General features: G+C 35.8%; 1 protein-coding gene across 6 annotated transcripts; it reads right to left on the bottom strand.

Moving 5' to 3' along the window:
- Nucleotides 1-188: 188 nt before the first annotated feature.
- On the bottom strand, nucleotides 189-20,864 carry LOC131151560 (DNA mismatch repair protein MLH3). Of its 6 annotated transcripts, none has more exons than XM_058102802.1 (28): nucleotides 20,690-20,864; nucleotides 20,335-20,407; nucleotides 19,991-20,128; nucleotides 19,645-19,695; nucleotides 19,490-19,541; nucleotides 19,288-19,335; nucleotides 15,475-15,629; nucleotides 14,116-14,173; nucleotides 13,663-13,720; nucleotides 13,436-13,528; nucleotides 13,188-13,353; nucleotides 13,086-13,101; nucleotides 12,761-12,981; nucleotides 11,685-11,754; nucleotides 11,513-11,593; nucleotides 9,602-11,134; nucleotides 9,434-9,524; nucleotides 9,222-9,334; nucleotides 8,788-8,861; nucleotides 8,456-8,653; nucleotides 8,142-8,186; nucleotides 8,010-8,063; nucleotides 7,777-7,883; nucleotides 7,149-7,197; nucleotides 6,723-6,782; nucleotides 6,182-6,254; nucleotides 649-734; nucleotides 189-546 (listed from the first exon to the last, which is right to left on the bottom strand). In XM_058102802.1, exons 3-28 carry the CDS (start codon nucleotides 20,114-20,116, stop codon nucleotides 370-372), a joined length of 3,855 nt encoding a protein of 1,284 aa, XP_057958785.1. In that variant the 5' UTR covers nucleotides 20,117-20,128; nucleotides 20,335-20,407; nucleotides 20,690-20,864; the 3' UTR covers nucleotides 189-369. The 6 variants fall into 6 exon arrangements, 4 of the variants coding, with proteins under 4 accessions (XP_057958785.1, XP_057958798.1, XP_057958791.1 ...); XM_058102815.1 differs by having other exon boundaries at nucleotides 7,789-7,883; XM_058102808.1 differs by having other exon boundaries at nucleotides 9,605-11,134.
- Nucleotides 20,865-22,573: the final 1,709 nt, after the last annotated feature.

Here is a 22,573-nt window from a genome sequence, read left to right as displayed (position 1 = left end):
TCTCTCTCTCTGTCTGGGGTGGTGGTTGGCGTGTTTCCCTTCTCCGTACAAACTTGAATAAGTGTAAAGCTAATTCCTTTTCTGCCATAAGTTGGATTTTCTCTCCTACACATTCTCAAGTTTTTGACTATTGAAAGAGATCAAACCATGCAAAAACAATAGGATAAGCGCGTAACCTCTAGGCAAAATGAAAGAAAGTGATGCAGTTTTGCACCAAGCTAGACAAATATACACTCATGATTCAAATGCAAATGTACATCTTTACAAATTTTTAGGCAATGTTGCTCATTAATACAATGAAAGAATGAATTTGACTTCTTTAGGAAAAAGAAACCACAATGACTCTGGGTCTGCAACCTCGGTTTCTCATCAATGCTGACCTCGAGACATTTTTAAGCGCTGGGCTGCGCGTTTAAGACTTGGAGGATGCTGCTGTAACCCATGCCAAGGCTCACTTGAACCCACATTACTTCCAAGCTTGGCTATCTCTTTGTGCAAGGCCTCCAAGTTGACAAGAGGGGCAGTTGTGGGTCGCCCGTGAGCACACTGCAGAACAAACACATCAGGTCATAAAGGCAGCTTAGGAAATTATTTGATACATTTTCTTCACTGAAATGTTCATGAAATATTAACATATGATTAACTCACCTGGAAGCACAGTGAGGTCCGCTTCAGTTCATCAAGAAGGAGGGAGCATTCTGAAGGAAGCAAAGCATCGCCAAACATTATAGCACCTAAAACCCGAAAACAAACCAACAAACAAAATTAGAAATGTGGTAAAAGAAAGAGAAGCATTTTCTTACATATGAACTTCAATTGGGGTGTGATAGAGAGAGAGGGCGAGGGAGAGAGGAGAGTTTGAGATGAAAATTGATCAGAAATCAAGCATGGGTGGATAAGGAGTTGTTCTTCATAAGCAAGAAAGAAAGCAATCCTGCAGCTTACAAATAACACTGTTATTTGCAGATATTTTGGTCATTCATAGAAAAGGGTCATATATGTCTTTAAGTATTATTATTATTATGTTAGTATGTTAATTAGTGAGTTACTAACGCTATTATTGTCCTTAGAATGTATTTAAATTTGTATTATAAATAGAGGAAGAGATCTATCTTCAAGTTAGGTCATTCATTTTTAATCAAATCTTAACATGGTATCAGAGCATGATCCTATCTAAGTCCTATTTCTCTCAGCCGTCGCCAAAAAACACAATTCCCGCGGCTGTTCTTCCCTAATCCATCTCCATCCCATACTAAATCACAAAACCAACCATATAACCATAATCAGACCCCACCGATGACCCACCCCACAAAATCCCATCGTCTAAGGGCCCCTCCATGCGCCCCCACACTCCGGCACATGAGAGCAGTTCTAGCCACTTCTTTTTTTCTTCTACCATGCTCTGATTCCTTCTTTAGACTATATTATCAAGCTGTTAGGCCAACTTTTTGCTCAAAAATTCAACCTTTTTCGACCATGTACTCGCCGTATTCTGTTAATTTCTGTTTAGGGTTTGTCAAGGCTTCCTCGTGAGTTTTTTGGAGTCGTAGCAGCGTTCGTACGTTCAGTTGTGAGGCTGTGGCAATGCTATATCCATCGGTGAGTTGTTCACCTTGTTTGTGGTTGTGTCGATGCTTCACATGGTTTGCGATTGTTCCGATTACTGATTGCTCTTCTTGTTTTTGGTGTGGTTGCTGTTTTTGAGTGCTGTGGCAGCACTATAACCATCGGTGAGTTGTTCACCTCATCCATCGTTGTGTCCATGCTTCACATAGTCTGTGATTGTCCCGATTAGTTTTGATTGTTCTTGTTTTTGGTGTCCCGATTAGTTTTGCTTGTTCTTGTTTTTGGTGTGATTGCTGATTTGTGAGTGTTGGGATGGAATCTATTAATCCCAAAAATTTGTTTCCTACATTGCTGCCGCAAATGACCCAAAAGTTGCATGGAAAGAACTATGTTAATGGTCTAAAGCTATTCGAATTTTATTTAGTAGGAATAGGGAAATTTGACCGCTTGCTCCAATCTGAGTCTTTTGATGAGGAGAAAAGACGTGTGGGTTCAAGAAGATGCCTTGATTGTTTCCCTTTTATGGAATTCGATGGAGCCATAGATCGCACGAATGTGTATGCATCTAGATACGTGCAAAGAGATTTGGGATTATGTCAAACTTCTTTACTCTAGTAACATTACACGTATGTATGATTTATCCTAGGAGTAGTTACAAGGAGGTGGGAGCATTGTAGATTATTTTGGAGAGATGAAGTGTATTCATGTGAAGCTTAGCGTCATGCAACCTATAACTGCCGATGTTCGTGAGATGCAAAAGCAAAGGGAGCAGATGATAGTTCTCTATGTTCTAGTAGGCTTGAGACTTGAGTTTGAGGCAGTTCGGTCCCAAATACTCAATAGTGCGGAGCTCCCATCATTTGCTGATGTTTATTCTTGTGTCCTTCGTGCTTCCTTTAGCACACATTCTTCTGTTCTTGCATCTGGCTCTGAGAGGACAATCTTTGCTACAAAGAATGATTCTAGTTCTCTACCAAACAACCGCAAAAGTTATCGCAGTGGTTCAAGTAGTCATAGTGGTAAAGACAGACAAGGCAAGGGTACTCCTCGCAAGCGCACTCATTGCGGACGTAATAATCATGTGGCATTAAGCAATGTTGGGATTTTCATGACAAACCTTCACATGTTGTCAATGCATCCACCACTGACTTCACACCTTTGAAGGCAACCAATGCAGCCACCACCGAATCCTCACCTTTGGGGTCAAGTGGGGGCAACGCACTATCTCTATGTCAGAGGAAGAGTATTCCAAGTTTTAGCAGTATCAAGCGTCACAACGAGCTTCTCTTCCCATTGCCTTTCTTGCCCAATCCAGTAAGCACGCAATATGCATGTCATCCAATACTTCTTGTCCTAGTCCTTGGGTCATAGACTCCACTGCTACTAATCATATCACAAGTATACCTACCTTTTTCTCCACTCTTCAATATCTTGCAAATTTACCTTGTGTTACTCTTGCAGATGGATCCACTACTGCAATCAAAGAAATTTGGACTGTAAATCCCACTTCTTCTATTTCTCTTCCTTTGATTTTATATATTCCCAAATTTCCTTTCAATCTTATGTCCATTAGCAAAATTACTAAATCCATAAATTGTTTAGTCACATTTTTCCCTAATTTTGTGGCTATTCTGGATTTGAAGACAAAGACGATTGGCAGAGGGCGTCAAATTGGCGGGACTCTTATCACTTTGAGCTGCTATCTCCTTCTACCACCTGCACTACTGTTGTCACACCTTTCCAAATTCATTGTCGCTTGGGTTATCCTTCATTAGAAAAGTTAAAATGTCTTGTTCCTAGTTTGAGTTCTGTGTCTAGTCTTGATTGTCAATCTTGTCGGTTGGGAAAGAACCATCGCATTTCTTTCACTTCCCAGGTCAATAAACGTGTTGCAAGACCTTTTATGTTAGTTCATTCAAATGTATAGGGTCCTAGTAGGGTCGTGTCCAAGTTGCGTTTCCGGTACTTTGTAACCTTTGTGGATGATTATTCAAGAATGAGTTGGTTATATTTAATAAAAGATTGTTCTGAGTTATTTCATGTATTCTATGCCTTTTTAAAAAAAATAAAGACTCAATTTGGTTTGCTAGTTCAAATACTTCGAAGTGATAATGCTAAAGAGTTTTCCAAGCACAATTCACTACTTATATGACTCAATTTGGTATTGTTCATCAATCATCCTATGCCCACACTCAACAAAATGAGATTGCAAAGTGAAAATATAGACTTCTTGAAATGACTCGCACTTTATCAAATGTATGTACGTAAAATGTTTTGAAGTGATGATGTACTTATTGCTTGTTATCGAATCAACAAAATGTCATCCTTTGTTCTTAGTGATAAAATTCCCTACTCCATTCTCTTTCCTAATTCACCTTTATTTTCTCTTCCTCCACGTATATTTGGGCACGTGTCCTTTGTTCATCAACTAACTCCTAGGGTGGATAAGTTGGATCCTCGTGCTATAAAATGTGTCTTTCTAAGCTGCTCGTATACTCAAAAGGGATATCGTTGTTATAGTCATGTGCTGCATCACTTCTTTATTTCGGCCGATGTTACCTTCTTTGAGTCTACACCTTACTACACCCAATCACTGAGCATTTTTTAGCTCAATAAGTCTCTTCCTTAGCCTAATCTTCCAGATTCTATGTTGTTGTCCTTACCCAACCAACCATCTAAGTCTCCATATAGTTCGAGTCCTTCTCATCACCTTGATCATCCTAATTTGCAGGTATATTCACGACGGCGGCTCCAAGGAAGAGAGTCCCCTCTAGCTTCTACTACCACGCCTTTGGTTTCCTCATCTAATGATCATACTTCTCACAATGTTGATCCTCCTATTGCTGTTCGGAAAGGTAAAGGCACATGTACTCAACACCCTATTTCCAACTATGTTTCTTATGACTCCTTATCACCCGCTTATTATTGTTTTGTCACGCCTCTATCATCTACTACCCTTCCTAAATCTGTTTCAAAAGCCTTAGCCCATTCAAGATGGAGGGAGGCTATGGCCAACGAGGTGAATTTTTCACATGACAATGGTACTTGGGACTTGGTACCTCTTCCTCCTGACAGGCCTATGGTTGGTTGTCGTTGGGTTTACACTGTGAAAGTCAACCCTAACGATTTTGTGGCTCGTCTTGTTACTAAGTGATACACTCAAGTGTATGGTTTGGATTATTCTGATACTTTTAATTTGGTTGCCAAACTTACATCAATATGCCTATTTATATCCTTCGCTACTATTTGTCACTAGCCTTTGCATTAGTTAGAAATAAAAAATGTCTTCTTGCATGGTGATCTTGAGACGGAGGTTTATATGGAGCAACCACCTGGGTTTGTTGCTTCGAGGGAGTCAAGCTTATTGTATCAGCTCAAGAAGGATTTATATAGTTTAAAACAGTCTCTCAGAGCATGGTTTGATTGTTTCAATGTTGTAGTACTTGAGTTTGGTCTTCGACAGTATGTTGTGGATCATTCTGTGTTTCATCGTCATACTTCATCGGGTAGGATCCTTCTTATTGTTTACGTGGATGATATTATTATTTCAAGTGATGATGATAATGGTCTTCGAAGTCTCAAACTTTTTCTACATACTAAGTTTTAGAACAAATATTTGGGACCGTTTTTCTACTTCTAGGGTATAGAAGTATCAAGGTCTCGTATCGAAACTGTTGCGTCACAAAGAAAGTATGTTCTTGATCTATTACATGAAACTGGCTTATTGGAATCTAAACCGGTTGATACACCCGTGGATCCTAACAGCAAGTTAATGTCGAATATGGGTGATTTGCTACCTAATCTTGGACAATATCGTAGACTTGTTGGAAAGTTGAATTATCTCACAGTTACTTAATCAGATATATCTATTGCAACAAGTGTTGTGAGTCAATTTCTAGATTCTCTGAGGACAAATCATTGGAATGCAGTAATTCACATCTTGGGATATCTCAAAGATGTACCTAGGAGAGGTCTTTTATATTGTGATCAGGGTCGCACATATATCCATGGATATACAAATGCAGATTGGGCTTTCCGATCGGAGATCCACCACCAAGTACTGTATCTTGGTTAGTGGTAATTTAGTTTCTTAGAAAAGTAAGAAACAAACTGTGGTGACAAGGTCAAGTGTTGAATCAGAATATAGAGTTATGGCTCACACTACCTGTGAACTTGTCTGGTTGAAGAACATGTTGGAAGAATTGGGTTTTCCACATTCGCAGCCTATGAAGTTGATGTGTGATAATCAAGTTACTCTTCATATTGCCTCCAACCCGGTCTTTCATGAGTGAACAAAGTACATTGAAATTGATTGCCGCAGCGTTTTTTTGGGGGGGGGGGGGGGTGTGCTCATGTTAGATTCATTTGTAACAAACTAGGAGCTTATGAGTATTATTATTACTGAGTGTGTTAGTATGTTAATTGGTGAGAGTTAGTAAGGGTATTATTATCATTAGAACGTGTTTAAATTTGTATTATAAATAGAGGGAGAAACCTATTTTCAAGTTAGGTCATTCATTTTTAATCAAATCTTAACAAAGGTCATGTAATCAAATAATGCGCTTCAATCATTAAAATGTGCTTTGATTTGCTTATCGGATTTCAGACATTATACCTCTGCATGCCTTTAAATTGAGGACTCGAAGAATAGATGGTGGCATTGTTGATGATCCATCAGTGTCAGAAAGCTACAAAATGCAATACAAACCGGAATCAGAAAGACGCTATCCCTATTTTTTGATTCACATAATATCTATTCTTATGAATAGATTAGTTAAAATAGGTTAGTTACAATTAGTTTTATGAAAAAAAATGTCAATAACATAAAGCAAATAATAAAATGAAATATTTTATGCATTCATAACAAGGAATAGACAAAAAATAACTATTTCCAAATTTCATTATGAGAATGTCTACTGCTTATTACATGTTGAATCAAATAATAAGAAACATATAAGGAATAGCTATTACCAACATTCCTAAAATTTTCATTATATTATATCTTATTCCAAGAAATAGCTATTCTGCCAACCAAAGGAGTCAACTATTCCTATAATGACACCTAAAATAAAGATGATTTTAACAGACAAGTCAAGCGTTAAGACAACTACGATTCCAACAAATATTAGGCCAGTACCAAATCCATGTACAATTACCTGCTGAAGAAATTCTAGAAGATCAACATCAGATAAATTGACGCCTAAAATACAAGGTACCTGCATTTATTATAATGAAAAGGATTAGATGAATTACGTCCACAACCACAAAAAGAAAGAAATTCAACACATAAATGAAAACCTGCATTCACCATTAAAAGTAAAATAAAACTTGCAATAAATTTCACAGAATGGCTGTCTGACTTCGACTTTTAACATAAAACATAGAGAGCAGGAGATCTCTGGATAAAGTCAAGTGGGCTATCTCCATTTTGGATATTTTTCCAAAGAAAAAAAAACCAAATTGACACTTTACCACAATCTATAAAGCATAAATAACATGAAAATATGATCAAGATAAGCAAATGGTGCGGAGTGGGGGGAGAAGGAACTTTCAACGGCAAATAAGGGGTCATAAGGCTTTACTGCAAGAAGTGTGATAACAGTTGGCTGCCCCTGGAGGAGAGTCAGGTCCCTGTAGAAGAAGAGGTTAGATTATAAAAACAACAAAATTTACACACTCAGATGAAAACAATTAGTGTCAACTAGATGAATCCTAAAATAATAGAATTAAAAACAATTTAAGTATTTAACACACACACACTCCCATTCAGCATTTTGATAGTTTCAGACATGAGTAAGATGCATGTTATTCACTATTTTGGCTATTGGGTGGCTAGGCTTGGCTAAGCAATTTAGCCATTTAACCGTTTGTTTCATGGGTTAAGAGTTGCTTCCAATGTTTAGTGCACCAAAAGTAAATGATAAAATAGGCTGACAGGGGTGCATGCCCACCCCCCCACCCCCCCAAAAAAAAAAAAAAACTGACCAAGACAGACAAAGGCATAAACATCAAAAAGGGAAAAAAGAAAATTTCCAGCTGTCCTATGCCAAACAGTCCAATATTCTGTTCATGAAAGTTTCAGCAAAACCTTAGACTGCAACTCAAATTCACCCTTTCTTTCTAGGTTGTCATTTCGGTTACCAGCACCCATGTCTCTTAATTACATGAAAAATATAGAGAGGGTTTTCTGGATAGCAGCAAAGAAATTACTTTTTAAATGACCTTGAATTCTGAGAATGAATGTTGCAAATCCAACCCCACTTCTTTATCTGTTCAGCATAGTTGTGCAATAGCTGATACCCAATCTCAGGCAAGACCTGTGCTTACACGTTTAGGAATGATATAAATAAGGGAGAACTAGAGAATTCCACATGTTCATATAAGACTTCAAGCTACCAACAGCACCACGGAAAGAACCTCATGTAACATCAAAGAAAACATACCAGCTCTTGCTCAGCATCCAAATAGGTAATTGTCTTTTCTTCTCCAGATAGAACCTACAAATACAGTTGGCCTTTTAAGCCATGTAACGAGTCTTATGACTTCACAAGTTTGGACGATAGAAATGCTTTTACCTTCTGACGCAATTCTTCCAGTCGAATCCTCTCGTCCGCAGCATGCTGTAAAAATGACAAATGGCGAAGTTATATATACAACAAGAGCTTGAGGAGTGCTGGCCAGGCCTCTCTCCACACTCTACCCCCACCCCCACCAAACCACCAGGGAAAGAAAACTCTCTCCTTTTTATATAAAGGCACCCATGCATACTGAGGCAAATACTGTCTATTAAATACAACTGAAACTTCTCAATTGTATTCGTCAAATATCTAAAAAATCTGGACTCATAATTCCTAGAATATCCAACCATCAAAGAAAAGTAGCAGCGCACCTGGTCAATAATTGCAAGTGTTTCATCAGCCACAATTGGGATGAATTTCTTATCAACTTGTTGGAGAACTTTGGCATTCTCAAGGCATTTCTTACTAATAGCTTCAGGAATTAAGGAATCATGAGCAAGGTGCAAGATCCCAGAAGAGATATCAAGTATACCACATTGATCACGCACATACTGTGATTTATCCCCACTCTGCAAAGCAAAAGGGGGGAAAAAATGAGAATTACTAATTGAGTGAATGTAAAAACTACACCTTATGCACACTTAAAGCAGAGACTGACTCATCTGTGAAGAAAAAACCACCCAAAATTTGGTAAAGCACTCACTGCAGTAGGTTGGTCGCTGAATTGCCATTTAACTCCAGAATTTGTTGAATCTTGAGTTCTGATTGAGGTAGAGTCTGTAAGATGATGTATATAGAATCAGAATAGAGAAGTGTGTTATATTGTCATTCTTTTGGGAATGATGAATGAAATTTTGGCTAGACAGAATTTTGAATTAACAAGGAGAACTCGAAAGCCATTCTTTGTGGTTAGTTCATTAATTTTACTACATAAGTACATATAATATAAATTACTATTCTAGGTCTAGAAAATCCTAAATCAACAGTTGGTGAATGTAATGCCAAGCTCAAATCCTCAAAACTTGCATAAGTAAAAAGAAAAACAAGATGGAGCTCCTCCTGCAAAAACTCAATAAACACCATTTCCATTTCCAATCATCACACCAAACTTTATTCTAAATAAAGCTGCCACGGTACCTTTATCGAAATTGATAAGGCAACTACGGTGACAATGGGACTTGATGAACTTTTCACTCCCTTCACTCTCATTCAAATCTGATGTAAAGTTCTGAATTTTCATTGTATCCGGTCTGAAAACAAAACCAGGGTAAATGCTACTGACATACATATCCAACCTATAAATCTAGTACAGCATTCTAAATACTTATGAAGGATAAAATAACTGTTACCTAGCATGGAACAAATAATCCGCAGCAAGACTTGGCTTGATGCATGAGTGTGTGCCAGAAATTTGTTGACAGTGCTTCAACTGACTAGCTTCTGCACAAAATTCAATCACATTATGTTAGTTTTGCAGGCCACACTTAAACATCATGCAGTGCAAGATTAGATAACACCACCTGGTAAAGTTTTGGTATTGGCCCTTTCAGCTTTCATTGGCCAATGACTATTTAGGGCAATGAACCTCTTCTTGCCTCTGTAAAATGGAGGGGCCGAATGGCTTCTTCTTACTCTTTCTTTAGGAACATAATTTCGAGGACAATCTTGGTATCTCTGCTGACCTCTCTGATTTTTATCATCATCAATATACATGAATGAGGGACTGTGGTGCGACGGCACCGCACAATTTTCCATTTTACCTGAACCATGTGAGTTTAAACATAACCAGTCTGCTTTGTTCGTCAATACATCAAGCCAACTAGGACAGAACATATCATCAAGATTGTATGGCTTGAGAAATTCCCCACTCTCTCTCCTGGGACCCACAAAGCCCTTCAAATCTAATCTAGTGTTTCTGCAGATCGAGAAGCAGTTTTCTTCAATGTCTATAGTCGGCTTAAAATCACTACTTGGAACGCAGTCTTGTTCCATATCCACAAAATGCCCATAACTAGTACTTCTACTAGATTTAGAACTCCTTTTACATGCATTTTCATGTGTGAAATCTTCATCATTCCATGACGTGGTCCCATATAAGAGATCTGAGGAAAGAGAAAAAGAAGACCATTCAGAATCAGTCTGGGTGTCTGAGCCACAATTTATAGTTTGCGAGACTGAAGTGGGTGGAAAATCATTCCCACCAACAAAGCGATCTCCATTAAGCAAGAATGACCTTAAAGAATCTCTTGAAAAAGAATCCACATCTGTATGTATGTCACATTTTGTTATGATTCCGGAAGAGGGCAGTGCACTTGTTGCATCATCTCGCCAAGGAATCTCTGGCAAGGACTCAAAAAATCTCTTGTTGCCACCATCAGCTTCTACAACAGCAAAGTTTTCAGCAGGGTCAATCCGCCTTCGTTTGGTCATAAATCCCTCAATATTATAATCAAATCCTTTATCCATCAAAAACAATGTCTCATCATTTGGCAGGCTACCTAGGGAAGAGCAATTCTGCAGAAAGGGTTTCCTAATATCCTTACTGGCCCCATCAAACTCATTGCCAAATTCAAAACTATCACAAGACAATATGCTCCGGGTTGATGTATTGCTCATGTTAGCATCAAGTTTATGAAATTCAGTCCTCCTTGAATCAAAAATATTTTCCTCCACATGTCCACTGGATCTTTCTGTAGCAGCATAGTCCTTTTTGAAGAAATTATCTTTGGAAGAGAGAGAATTGTTATCAGGTGTCCATAAGTGGTTGTCACTCTCTTGTCTAGCAGGTGGCACGCATTTGGCAACATAACTATCCATAAATTGGAAAGAACAGTCAGTTTGATGTACAAATCCCATCTCAGTTTGTTGGCCTTTTAATTCTGCAGGATTTCTCTGTGATTTTTGAAAAAAAATTCTGTCATCTTTCCAGTGAGACATATGATCACTTTCTTCAGTTAGAAACTCCATAGAATCAGAGGGAAGCTCAAGAAGGCTCTGAAGATTTTGGACTTTGCATCTCTCTATTGCAACTTCAGAATTTGCCAACAGATCTGCATAAAAAACTGTCTCAACAATCGGACAGACATGGGCTAAGAAAAGTCTCAATAGAAAATTTTTTTGTTCTGCAGCATACAAAGCAAGTTATATGAATAGCAATTAAATTTTTAGTAAATGTGGGTAAAAAAATGAGATACCACAATGTGTTTGGGATCACAGATTTGGAAACTTCAGATTTGGATATGTGCGGATTTGTACAAAACTCAATACAATTTTGTATGGAATTTAGTCCAAATCCACACCAATTCCAAATTCAAGGCTCCAAATACACTCCCAAACATAAGGTTAAGATCAATATCAAAATTATGAGATAAAAGTTGACAATCCAACATCAAAGAGGATGTTAAATTTTAGCAATGGTAGACTGTTACCTTCTTCTTTTATAATGTTGTCACCTTCCTTGCACATTTCATCACTTTTTGAAGTATCAGCAACTTGAATACAGGATGTTCCTAGAGGTATCTAAGAAGTTAAGACCAGTTTAAGAAGTTATTACATCAAAATCATGATTGTGACCAGCAATATTCTGTTTCATGAGCATACCATGAGCTAGATTTTCATTCCAAAGATTTGTAATAGCCTTTTCGATGAAGTTTAGTATTGGGCCCCAATCCTGAAAAGGCACCCAGAAAATCCCAAATGACTCGGTGGTTTTTAAATAGAAAGCTACAGATTCCAAATCCTTAAGTGATGTGATGTCCAAGCAAAAACAATCAATAACGGCAAAAAGTGATATATAACATAGCATGAGATAAATGAATGGGACTTAGATAAATGCCAGAAAGACATTGTGAAAACTATTATCTTCTAGTTGAAGGAAATAGCTGTGAGCTTCTTGTGAATATCACCAGAATGTCATTATGAATGGCTCACTTCACACATGATTATGTTAAGAGTCAAAACAAATTTGAGTGCCAAACTTGGGTCTTTCATGTTTAGCAAAGTCTGCTCCTGAAATTTATCAAAATACACAATGCCATCCAGCGAAAACCACTTCATTCATGGATAGACTCACTCAACCGAATAAAACTTCAGTGAGTAATGACTATAAGACAAGAAGCAAAAATAAACAAATACCTATACTTTTGTGCATAAGCATTTTGATAATCCTGGATCCAGCTAAAGTTACTCTCCAAACATCTTCAAAAAATGATTACAAAAAGGAATAGAGAAGGTTCATTCATTAGAACGTGTTAAAGATTGATATACATTGTTGGCCCACAATATAACAAGCTTAAAATTTTAGGTAAAGTGGTAATCTTAACATGGTATTAGAGCTGGTTACCAGGACGTCCTAGGTTCTAGTGTTGTTGCCCGTGTTTGTTGTGTGGTGAAAATTATTTTATTCCCTGTAATGGGCGTTATTTATTGCTTGTTTATCTATCCATGTGCTGTCAGACTGCATGTGCAGGGGTGTGTTAAAGCTTGATATGCATTGTTGGCCCACAACCTAACAGCTTAAGCTTTCAGGTAAAGTGGTAATCTAACAGTAAGCATTTAGCCACTCGAGGAATTGAGATTGATGCAAGACAAAGCTTATGCTTAATGTGCAACAAAAATTCATGCAATCAATCATCACAAGGTTAAATCATAATTCATACTTCATAAAGGAAAACTACCTTAAATTCAACAGATGTCTTCAATGGATCAAAACTCAAATCATAGCTAGATCGAGGGCAACTTAAGTTCAAAATATAGATTGGAGACACTTGGAACCTACTCCTCTTCATATTTTGAGCCCAAATGTTAGACTTCAATGGATCCAGAGAGTTGAACCTGCTGGCCAACTGATTCAACAGTTTATGAATTGGACCTTGGCGAACGAACTGGGAGTTGATGTCTACAGATGTGAAGGTCAAAACCCAACAGCACAGAATACTTAATCCACTCCAACCCCAACTCACTCACTCCAAGAAAAACATTGTATAATTTTAACATGGATACAGACATATTGAAAGCCCTGAAATAGCCAGAATCCTTTAATTAGAAACACAGTAAAGACAGCATATGATTAAATAGTTGCATTGGGAATAAGAGTCATCCGACCTTCACAGAAGAAGTACTGGAGGGACCAGAAACATATCCAGAAAGTTTTAATGCACCACCACTAAGGTTTACTTCATGTAATGAACTTGAGACCTCAATCCCAAAAACACTTGTCAAGAGTGTCAAAGGAGAAGGGGAGGGCTGTGTGCCCAGCAAATCATCTTCACTGCAATTAGATAGCATAAAAAATTAAAAGACCATGCATAATAACATATAAGCAGTATTTTGTACATGTAACCAGGCAAAACCTTTCAATGTCGACAACTTTAAAGGACACCATTGAGTGCACTAGGGCAATTTGAAGAACACATTTCTTGACCGAGTGCAGGATCTTCTTAGGGCTTTCAATCAAGTTAAATCCCAACATTAATTCAATGTTGAAAATGTAGCAAAGATGAAAATTATTTCCATCGAGGCATCTAAGTAATGTCTATCAATATTAAATGAAAATTAGGAGTTTCCAAAAAGAAGGAACCTGGACTGCATTTGCTTTCTCCGAACTGGTTGGTTGTAAAACAAATCACGAACAATAACTGCAAGGAGCCAAGTTTTTCCTCAAAAACTTACATGGTACATTATAGTTTTTTAAGGTAATCAACAAAGAAAGATAAATGAAAATATATATATATATATCAGCAAGAGGTGACTTTACGGCTTGAATTATTAAAAGCTATATAATCTAAAAGAAATGTACAAAAGGGGAAAAAAAATAGCATAACAAATTATTAAGCTAATCATAAAAGAAATAACATGACACTAACAATTTTGGCAGTTCTATAACAGTACTAGCATTGTTGACAGAAGTTCTGTACGTCAAAAGGTAGACAAAAATAAGAAAGAGATCCTAAATCAGAGCATGAGCAAATTTAACAAGCACTTCAATAGTCTATCACATGATTATAAATTCATCATCTGTAACATGTATTACCTGTTGTGCCTGCATCTTGCTTATCATCATCTATTCCAAGATACAAACATTTGCAACCCTGAGAAGAATTAAGAAAAGTCAACCATGGCCAAACACAAACAACCAAATTCTCCTACTCCTAAATGTATAATGTGGTTTTCATGGTCGTCTTCTTGTGAACAAAAATTGGTTGATGATTTTACACTCTGATCTTTGAAGTTTCTATTTTTAATTTCACTGGCGTCACTTGAGTAGTTTCGACTCTTTAATCATAACCTTCGTCACTCAATTGATATTAATTAGGATAATAAATTTCATAATAGAAAATTTCTTGGAATGCCTTGCCAAGTTTATAAATAGCTCCAGTATACTAGACTAACTAAAGAGGAAAGTAGCATGTCACTCTCTTATAGACACTACTTTTGCAATAGGAGAGAGAGAGAGACCTGAAAATTTTTCTAAAATTGAAAAGGATGCTGACTTCATGTCAAATATAAAACATATACAATCTGTCATGTGATAGAGATAATCTACATTCCTTCTAAAATCTAGAATCATTGTCCTCTATCTGATTTTCTTATCTTGTAATGAAAGTCATGCATTTTTTTTCCTTTTTGTTGAATGGGAGTCTTTTAGCCCAAACTGTGTCAAAATTAACTTTGATGAGTTTATTTTCATTTTCAATTTCTACTGGAATATAAGAAATAAAATGGTGCCGTTTTTTTATTCTTCTTTTTTTTTTTCTCTTTTTTGTAGTTATGGGCCCCATTGGAACTCCAATTCAATATAGAGCTGTCCATGAGGCTTTAAACGCTTCCCAGTGTCGTTTTTCCCTTTTTTCTTTTCTTTTTCTTTTTTTCCTTTTTGTAATTATGGGCCCATTGGAACTCCAATACAATATAGAGCTGTCCATGAGTTTTTAAATGCTTCCCGTAGTATTGGATCTTGGGATATTCAGATTGCAAGTTAATATTTGACTGTATACTTAATAACACATGGTATTTTTGATCATGTTGTCCCTTTAATTCGATTTTTAAAATAAAACTTAGATGTTATTTTGGCATAATAAAAAGGAAGACATTAAGTGGGGAGGGGTTATAGTTGTCTTTACACAGAGAGAGAGAGACGCACACACACACACACACACAAACAAAACATGTTTTTAATTTAATAATTGTGATTATTACATTTTATTATACCCTCAAATTCATTATTCATTTTTATATTTACAAAAAATTATTGTACTCTTAAGTTTAGTTAAATATTGATACATAGCTATAACAATTATATCACATGCAATGCACATGCACTAACTCGTATAACCATAAATATAAATTGCTTGTAGAATAGTGAATTAGAAAATTAGAAAATTGTCCATGCCTTCATGACCTTGCGAAAACCATTTGGCCTTCCATGAGCTTTGGTTTCAATTTCTAGCAATGAAACATCAGAAATGGAACAGAGTGCTTCGCCTCGAAAGCCAAAGCTTCCACTAGCAGAATCCATATCATCCAAACTGTTAATCTTTGACGTTGCTGCTCACATATCAAGCATAACCAATAATTACATATGATTTACTAGACAACTTCAAAATCTCATAATATACAGTTGAATGGTGGACTCTTCCATTCTCTTAAATGAAAATTGCCATTTTAAATGCTATTAAAGTTGTAAGAGCGCCATTCAAATTCCATAGGATGTTCAAACACACTTTCCATCAATATTGCTTTGTCTTTGTTGTGAAATCATGTCCTAAAGTTATGCGCGCACACAACAAATATGAAAAATAGAGAAAATTAAAAAGAGAGAAGGAAAACAATGAATTTAAGTGGTTCGGAAATTTGTCTACGTCCAAGGTGCCCCTACACAATTTCCACTATATCATAAAATGAAAACTACCTTAAGGTTTCAACCCTTTGCTACAATATGTGTATGTAGCCCATGTGAAAACCGCAAAATACCCTCATATGATAACACAATTACACTACACCCTGGAACAAATGTACTGTACCATGAAGGGGCTTTGCCACCCCACCCCAAAACCCCCACGGACTTGGTTCAAGTAGACAGGGAGAGTTTCGCACATGGAGGGCTCAAGGGCCCGGTGGACCCCCTTGCCCTCTGCACAAAACCTCCCACTTTTAACAAATTTCAAGTGGATAACCACTTTTGAATATCAGTCACAACTCAACAGTATTGTTATAGAGTAGACTCCCAATGTAAAAGAGTTCCCAAATCCTTCCATTTTAGTGCTTCGAGATCAATTTAAGTGTACCCAAATTGTGAAATTTGTATGTATTTCTCAAAATCTATAATTAGGGTTGGGCTTTGATTTAATTAATTACTATATATTGAGCAACCTAAAAAAGTGTAAACAGGATTCCACACACCATTGAAAGGCAAAAAGGATACATGTAGCTGACCCCAAGTACTTGGAATTAAGGATTAACTGAGTTGAATTACAGAATAACCTCTACTTAAGAGTTCTTAATTCAGTGGTTAGTTTTACAACTAATTTGGCATCTCATTGTGCCATCCATTGGTCAGATTCAAGAATTGAATATCTATAATTACCTAAATACATAGTTTAATCAATAGATAACTTAAAACCACCAGAAGTAGCTTGGAGGGATCTCCCTCTCTCTCTCTCTCTCTCTCTCTGTCCCTCTCTCTCAAGTTTCAACCAACTTTCTTCACTCAAGTAAAATACTTTCAGATATATAAACCTTTTCCTGCCTTCCGTATCTAAGGGGCTATTTGGTATAATTGTCAAAAATTATGAAACAAAACCTAAAAACTAGAAATAGGAAATAAAAACCAAAAACAAGCAACTTGTTTGATTGTGTTACTAGATTAGAGATCAAACCTTTGGAGATTATAAATATCACGTGAAATAAATGGAAATAAAAATTTTAAAAATAAAATTATACACATTGATATTATCCTCCTCATCATCATTATTTTAAATATTTGAATGGCCAACCATGAAGCATGGACACTGACCAAGATGATATGTGTCCAATGTGGTGAGACACCAAATCTAAGAAACTGAAAACACTAACACACCAAGGGCACAGGATTTAGAACACACACACACACACATACACACACGCATATATTATGTTAATAACACATTTTTCCAAATATGGTCCTTATAGCAAAATAACATTAAATTTGCAACAAAATGACCATGAATATGGCCTGTTCGATTTTCAAACTATTCACTAATTGCTTTTTTTTGGTTTTGGTTATAATGTGATTAATGCAAATTACAAGCTTGCTTAATTTTGGCAAAATATCTTTTAATAATTTATTTTCTTAATAAGGTTCGTTCTGTCCTACACATGTCAGCCATATAAGATTTCTGTCGGAGATGTGTCCGGAAATTTTTTAAAAAGAAAAAGGTTGACAAATAAGTGTTCGAATGTTGGAGGCCTGTTAGTGTCTTGCAGGTGTCCGGCACATGGTGGAAACAATGGTTCTGCCTTTTTGAAGGATCAGTTCTGTGGTGTTGTCCACCAGTGGACCCTAATTCCCCAAATCCTACATCCTCTCTCTCTCTCTCTCTCCTGTGTGAAGATCTGCATTTGCAGTCGACAAGAAACACAACCAGTAGGTTTTGCTCATGGAATTTGAGAAGCAGTTTCAAAGGGTCAAAGTAATTGAAATTTGGAGAGATTTTCGGAGAGAATATTTGAAGAGAAAATGGTGAATTAGGCAGATGGGTTAGCAATGAAAGGCAATAAATAACTTACCTAGAAATTTCTTATCTTATTTACACTATAAACACTATGCAACATGAACAGAAAATGGGCTGTGAGTTTAGGGATTGTAGAAAAGTATGAGAATAACAAGATCACAGGTGGACAGCACCAATTTGTGATGGTGATCAATGGTGGAGATATGCTGTGGTGGCAGAAAGTGAGAGGATATCTGTGATGTGCTTAGTGGCAGGAGTATGACAAAGATATGCAGTGTTAATGAGCCAATGGTGCAGTGGAGAAAACCACATCTTTGGTTTTCAAAAGTTCCCACAACTTGTGGAATGTTTCATTTTTTAATTAGTTTTTTTTTTATTTTTTTGGCAAGATGCAACAAAACAAGCACTTTGGGCCCACTCCTGTTTGTAACTGTTTAGTAACCAAAACATAAAATGACAACACAATTACACAAGTAATATCAAACAGGTCCTAAGCCGCCGTGGATTCTATATAAAACCATCCACGTGATATTGTGCCAGTAATATGGAATGTTTTATCATTTTATCTCGCAAACAAGACCTGGCAGGATGAATTATCAGGAATTAAAAGCAGATCATTAGAAGATTTCTTATTTATTGCATTTATAGTTGCTCCAACTATAGATAAGCATAACTTAGAATTATAATAATTATTGTGGAATTTATTTATACAAAAAATAATAATAATAATAGTTGAACAAAGATTAAGACAAGAAACAATGGCATAAAAAAATCAGTCTGTTTTCATAGAATAAATATCAACAACAAAGGCCATCATTACTGGGAAAAAGTTCAAATGGATAAGTGCGCCTGATGTGCCATGTGATCATCAAATGCCTTTACAATTAAATTCCAATGTGTCATGTGATTGTCAAACACCCTTTAGAATTAAAAGAAAAAATTAATAGGGCAGCCACATGGTGATTTTAAAATGAATGACTAGTTTTAAAATTAAAAGAAGAATATAAGAATTTAAAACAACTGTAGTAAACTATGCGTAGTACTTGAACAAAATAAGAAAGGCATTTAAAATAGTTTAAGATAGTTTGGACACTTGCAATGTGAACCAAAGATTTAGTTGAGTTAGAGCCACTGGAGGGGTAAGGAAGGCTTAATAAAACTTGGATTGAGAAAGTAAGAAAGGATTTGAAGATCCTCCAACTCTTAAGGTTGTTGCCCTAGATGGGGTGTCATGGCAGATAACTAGAGAGGGATCCGTATAGCCTGATTTATGTACTAAGATCAAAGCTTCATTGTTGTTGTTGTCTCTATTATGCTCCAACAAAACAGCAATTCTTTTCACCCATAATTATATAGTTACTGACGGTAGGATATCAGAATGAAAGAAGACTACTTAGTGCTGCCACAGCTAAAACACAGACACATGGAGATTCATATGCCTCTGCTGGTAACAATTCAATAAATACTAACTAAATAAATTATAACGCATTTACCATATCTTTCTCCCAATAACACCAATCCGTCCCTAGTAATTCCAGATCCTGTAAGCACGTACACAAAAACAAGGAACAGAATAAGCATTTAAGTTACGATTTATTCCAGATCCAGAAAGCACATCCACAAAAAGGAACAGAATACACATTTAAAGTTAGTGTTCCATACGGTTTTAACCATGAGATGAAAAATACTACTCACCATTGTCCACAACTTTAACATAGCAGGTCCCAATGCCAATATAAATAGATACCTGAAATGGCAGACAAATGCAATTTTCCAGAATTTACCCTTACAAATTCTAACATTTATACAAATAGATGTACAAACAGTAAAATATGGGCTGATTTCTTTACGTAAAGTGGCTTATCAACAGCATAATGAGATTCATGGAAACCCTGCTTCCTCTGAAAAGTTTGAATTTGCTTGTTATTGCAATATACAGATAAAGTCCATGATTGAGTAAGGCAGCTATGCTTTTCACTAAGAGAATCCACCACTTAAAAACACCTCAATACCAAGCAACATAATTGAAACCATGAAAAAATAAGTGCATTTAAATACTTTAAAAGGTTGTTGCTTTGTTAGACAATAGTCATATAAAAGCATTCAACTCACAGTTCCACTATGCATTTGATTTGTGCATTTCCAACATCTCCCATGCTAAAAGATGAAAATATTTAAATGGCACAAACTCATTACCTTTCTCGCGCCAGCATCTAGACTGTTAAATACCAGCTCTTCCACAACCCTCGTCAGATCAGACAGGATAATGCTAGAACGTAATGAACTATAGACAGTCTCAGGCAAATGCTTAATGCTTTTCATTTAGATCTAAAGCTGGGGAAAAAACCAAAAAAAAGGCTTCAGCCAGTGCAACGCCCTTTAGTATAGGTAGCCAGCGCAAAGCCCTAAGCAGCAGAAGCATAAGCTGTAAATAGAGAAAAAGAATGTTCCTACGTTCACCGGTATACTTCTCGGCAACGTGACATCGAACACCCAAAAGGGAAAACATTATAAGGTTGTCGAGAAAGTAAAGTTTATACCTGAAACTAGAAGATTGCCGAACACAGTGTCGCATTATTTTTCCCGGCCAGAAAAAAGTAAATGTGGTATCCCCTGCAGAAAGCACCTCCATTACATCGGAACAGAGAAGGTCCTATTTAACACCTCTAGAACACTGTTTCGTTGAGCAGAAAAGCAAATGAAACGAAGAGGAACATAAATTTGACTCTACCCTTGGGTTCCAAAGTTCATCCTAACCAAATGCTTGAATTTAGTATTTCGTTTTCTCGGAACCCAAGACAAACCAAGAAACAGAAATCTTTCGCATATCTAGCTCCGATAATCGAACTGATCTTTTAATTATGAAGATAGCAACAAGTGAAATGGATTGCTCACCCGACGACAATGAAGCAAAAATTGCCGGCGACTTCGTCTGTGTTTATTAGGGTTTCAACGGAGCTTCTGCGCCTTCGATTTCCAAACCCCAAAAGCCTCGAAACAAAAAGGCGGTGCCGGTGCGAGCCTCCGACGAGTGCTAAATTGCGCCGTGAGTACGCCGTGAGCCTGAAAATGTAATGTGTATGGTTAACCAACCAACGTGGCGGACCAAGGAATCTCTCTCTTTATGTGCGAGCAACGATTAAGTCACACGGGATGACCTAGTTAAATCACAGGTGGAATTTGATTGGACTGTGATATTCGCATTCTTTTAGCAACACAGTGGGTCAATGCTTACCGCGGGTAACAAAATCAAAATGCTTGTCCCTTGGATGACGAAGCCGCTACTTTAGCGGGGAATTATTACATAATGGCTCCCATATGTCGCTTCAATTACCATCTCTGCCACTCTGTGCTATTTTTTTTTTGGATAAATAACAATATTGTCTCAAAGTTTTTAAATTTTTTATTTTTTTTATTTTTTTTTTTTACAGTTTTAAGATAAGTGTTGATAGGAAAATAAAAGGAAAGAAAAATAAAAACTATTTTATTATTTTATAATATTTTTTTATATTGAATGGGAGTCTAAGCGCGATGACAAAGTTGTAATTGCCAGTGTGAAAATAGTCTCTTACAAAAATATAATATAAGATCGTGTACTATAAACCCCTCATGATACGCTACTTTATTTAATTCTACATGCGCGAGAACTTTGTGCATTGGATTACTCTTTTATTATATTTTTATAGTAAATATTATTAAAAATAAAATTTTATTTTAATATAAAAATTAAGAGAATTTTAATATAAGTGATATTAAAATTGAATTTTGATTCCTTGAATTTGTAGCTTTTTATTTTAAAATTTTCTTAATAACCTAACATAAAATTATGATTTTTTTAAAAAAAATTATTTTATTTTCCTAGTTTTTTTAATTTTTTATTTTATTTTCCTTAATACTCACACCTATTATTGATTGATTGAAGAGTTAATTTTATTTTTATTTTTTTTCTTCGTTCTTAAAATACATTCATTTTTACAAGTTGTTATTTGATTACAATATTTATAAAGTATGAATAGATTAGTAATATAACAAAATAAAATCCAATTTAAACTCTATCTATAGTTGCATAACTCTTCATTATCTCCATAACTTTCACTACTTTTTAATATATATATATATATATATATATATATATATGTGTGTGTGTGTGTGTGTGTGTGTGTGTGTGTGTGTGTGTGAGAAAAAATTATACAAGGGAACTTCTTCTCTACTTGTTTTGTATATCTGTTTTCTAAATTCTAAATGCATTAGAAAGGAATCTCTTTTTTAATATATCTGATATTAATGAATATATGATCAATTTGTCAAATGTTTAACATATAAAATACAGACACACCGATACATGAGAAGAAAAGTATCTTATATAATTTTCATCATCACTAAAAAAATCAATTTTGAATCATTCGTTAACTTCATAATTTCCACCATTACTAAAAATAGTACTCTTTTGGATCGTGTGTCACATACATGTGCCTATAGCCAGCTATTGATAAAGTAATTTGTCAATAACTTTATATTATATTTTAAAATAAATATTTTGAGCCTAATAATTTAGTCTTGCCTTTTTAATAAATTTGTGGTATAAACTCAATACAAAATTATAACAAGATTCATTGTATAAATTATTTTTCAAAAAAAAAAAACCTAGATAACACCCTAAAGTAAGGTTTTCTTTAATTAATGATACAAAAAAAAAAAAAGAAACTAAAACTATATTACATTTCCAAAAAAACATATATGTGAAAAGAAAAAAAAAAGCCTAAATTGATGGTATTTACC

The sequence above is a fragment of the Malania oleifera genome, chromosome 1 (assembly GCF_029873635.1).
Source record: "Malania oleifera isolate guangnan ecotype guangnan chromosome 1, ASM2987363v1, whole genome shotgun sequence".
Lineage (NCBI taxonomy): Eukaryota > Viridiplantae > Streptophyta > Magnoliopsida > Santalales > Ximeniaceae > Malania > Malania oleifera.
The sequence above is the reverse complement of the archived record's forward strand: the minus strand, read 5'-3'. Positions and strand labels throughout refer to the sequence as shown.

Excerpts from the sequence above, each read along its gene's own strand:
- LOC131151560 (XM_058102802.1), bottom strand. The coding sequence starts at position 20,116 with ATGAAAAGCATTAAGCATTTGCCTGAGACTGTCTATAGTTCATTACGT. Across the intron at positions 19,696-19,990 it reads TAGATGCTGGCGCGAGAAAG|AGGAAGCAGGGTTTCCATGA; the intron begins GTAATGAGTTTG and ends CAAACTTTTCAG. Across the intron at positions 19,336-19,489 it reads TGTTAAAGTTGTGGACAATG|GATCTGGAATTACTAGGGAC; the intron begins GTGAGTAGTATT and ends ACGTGCTTACAG.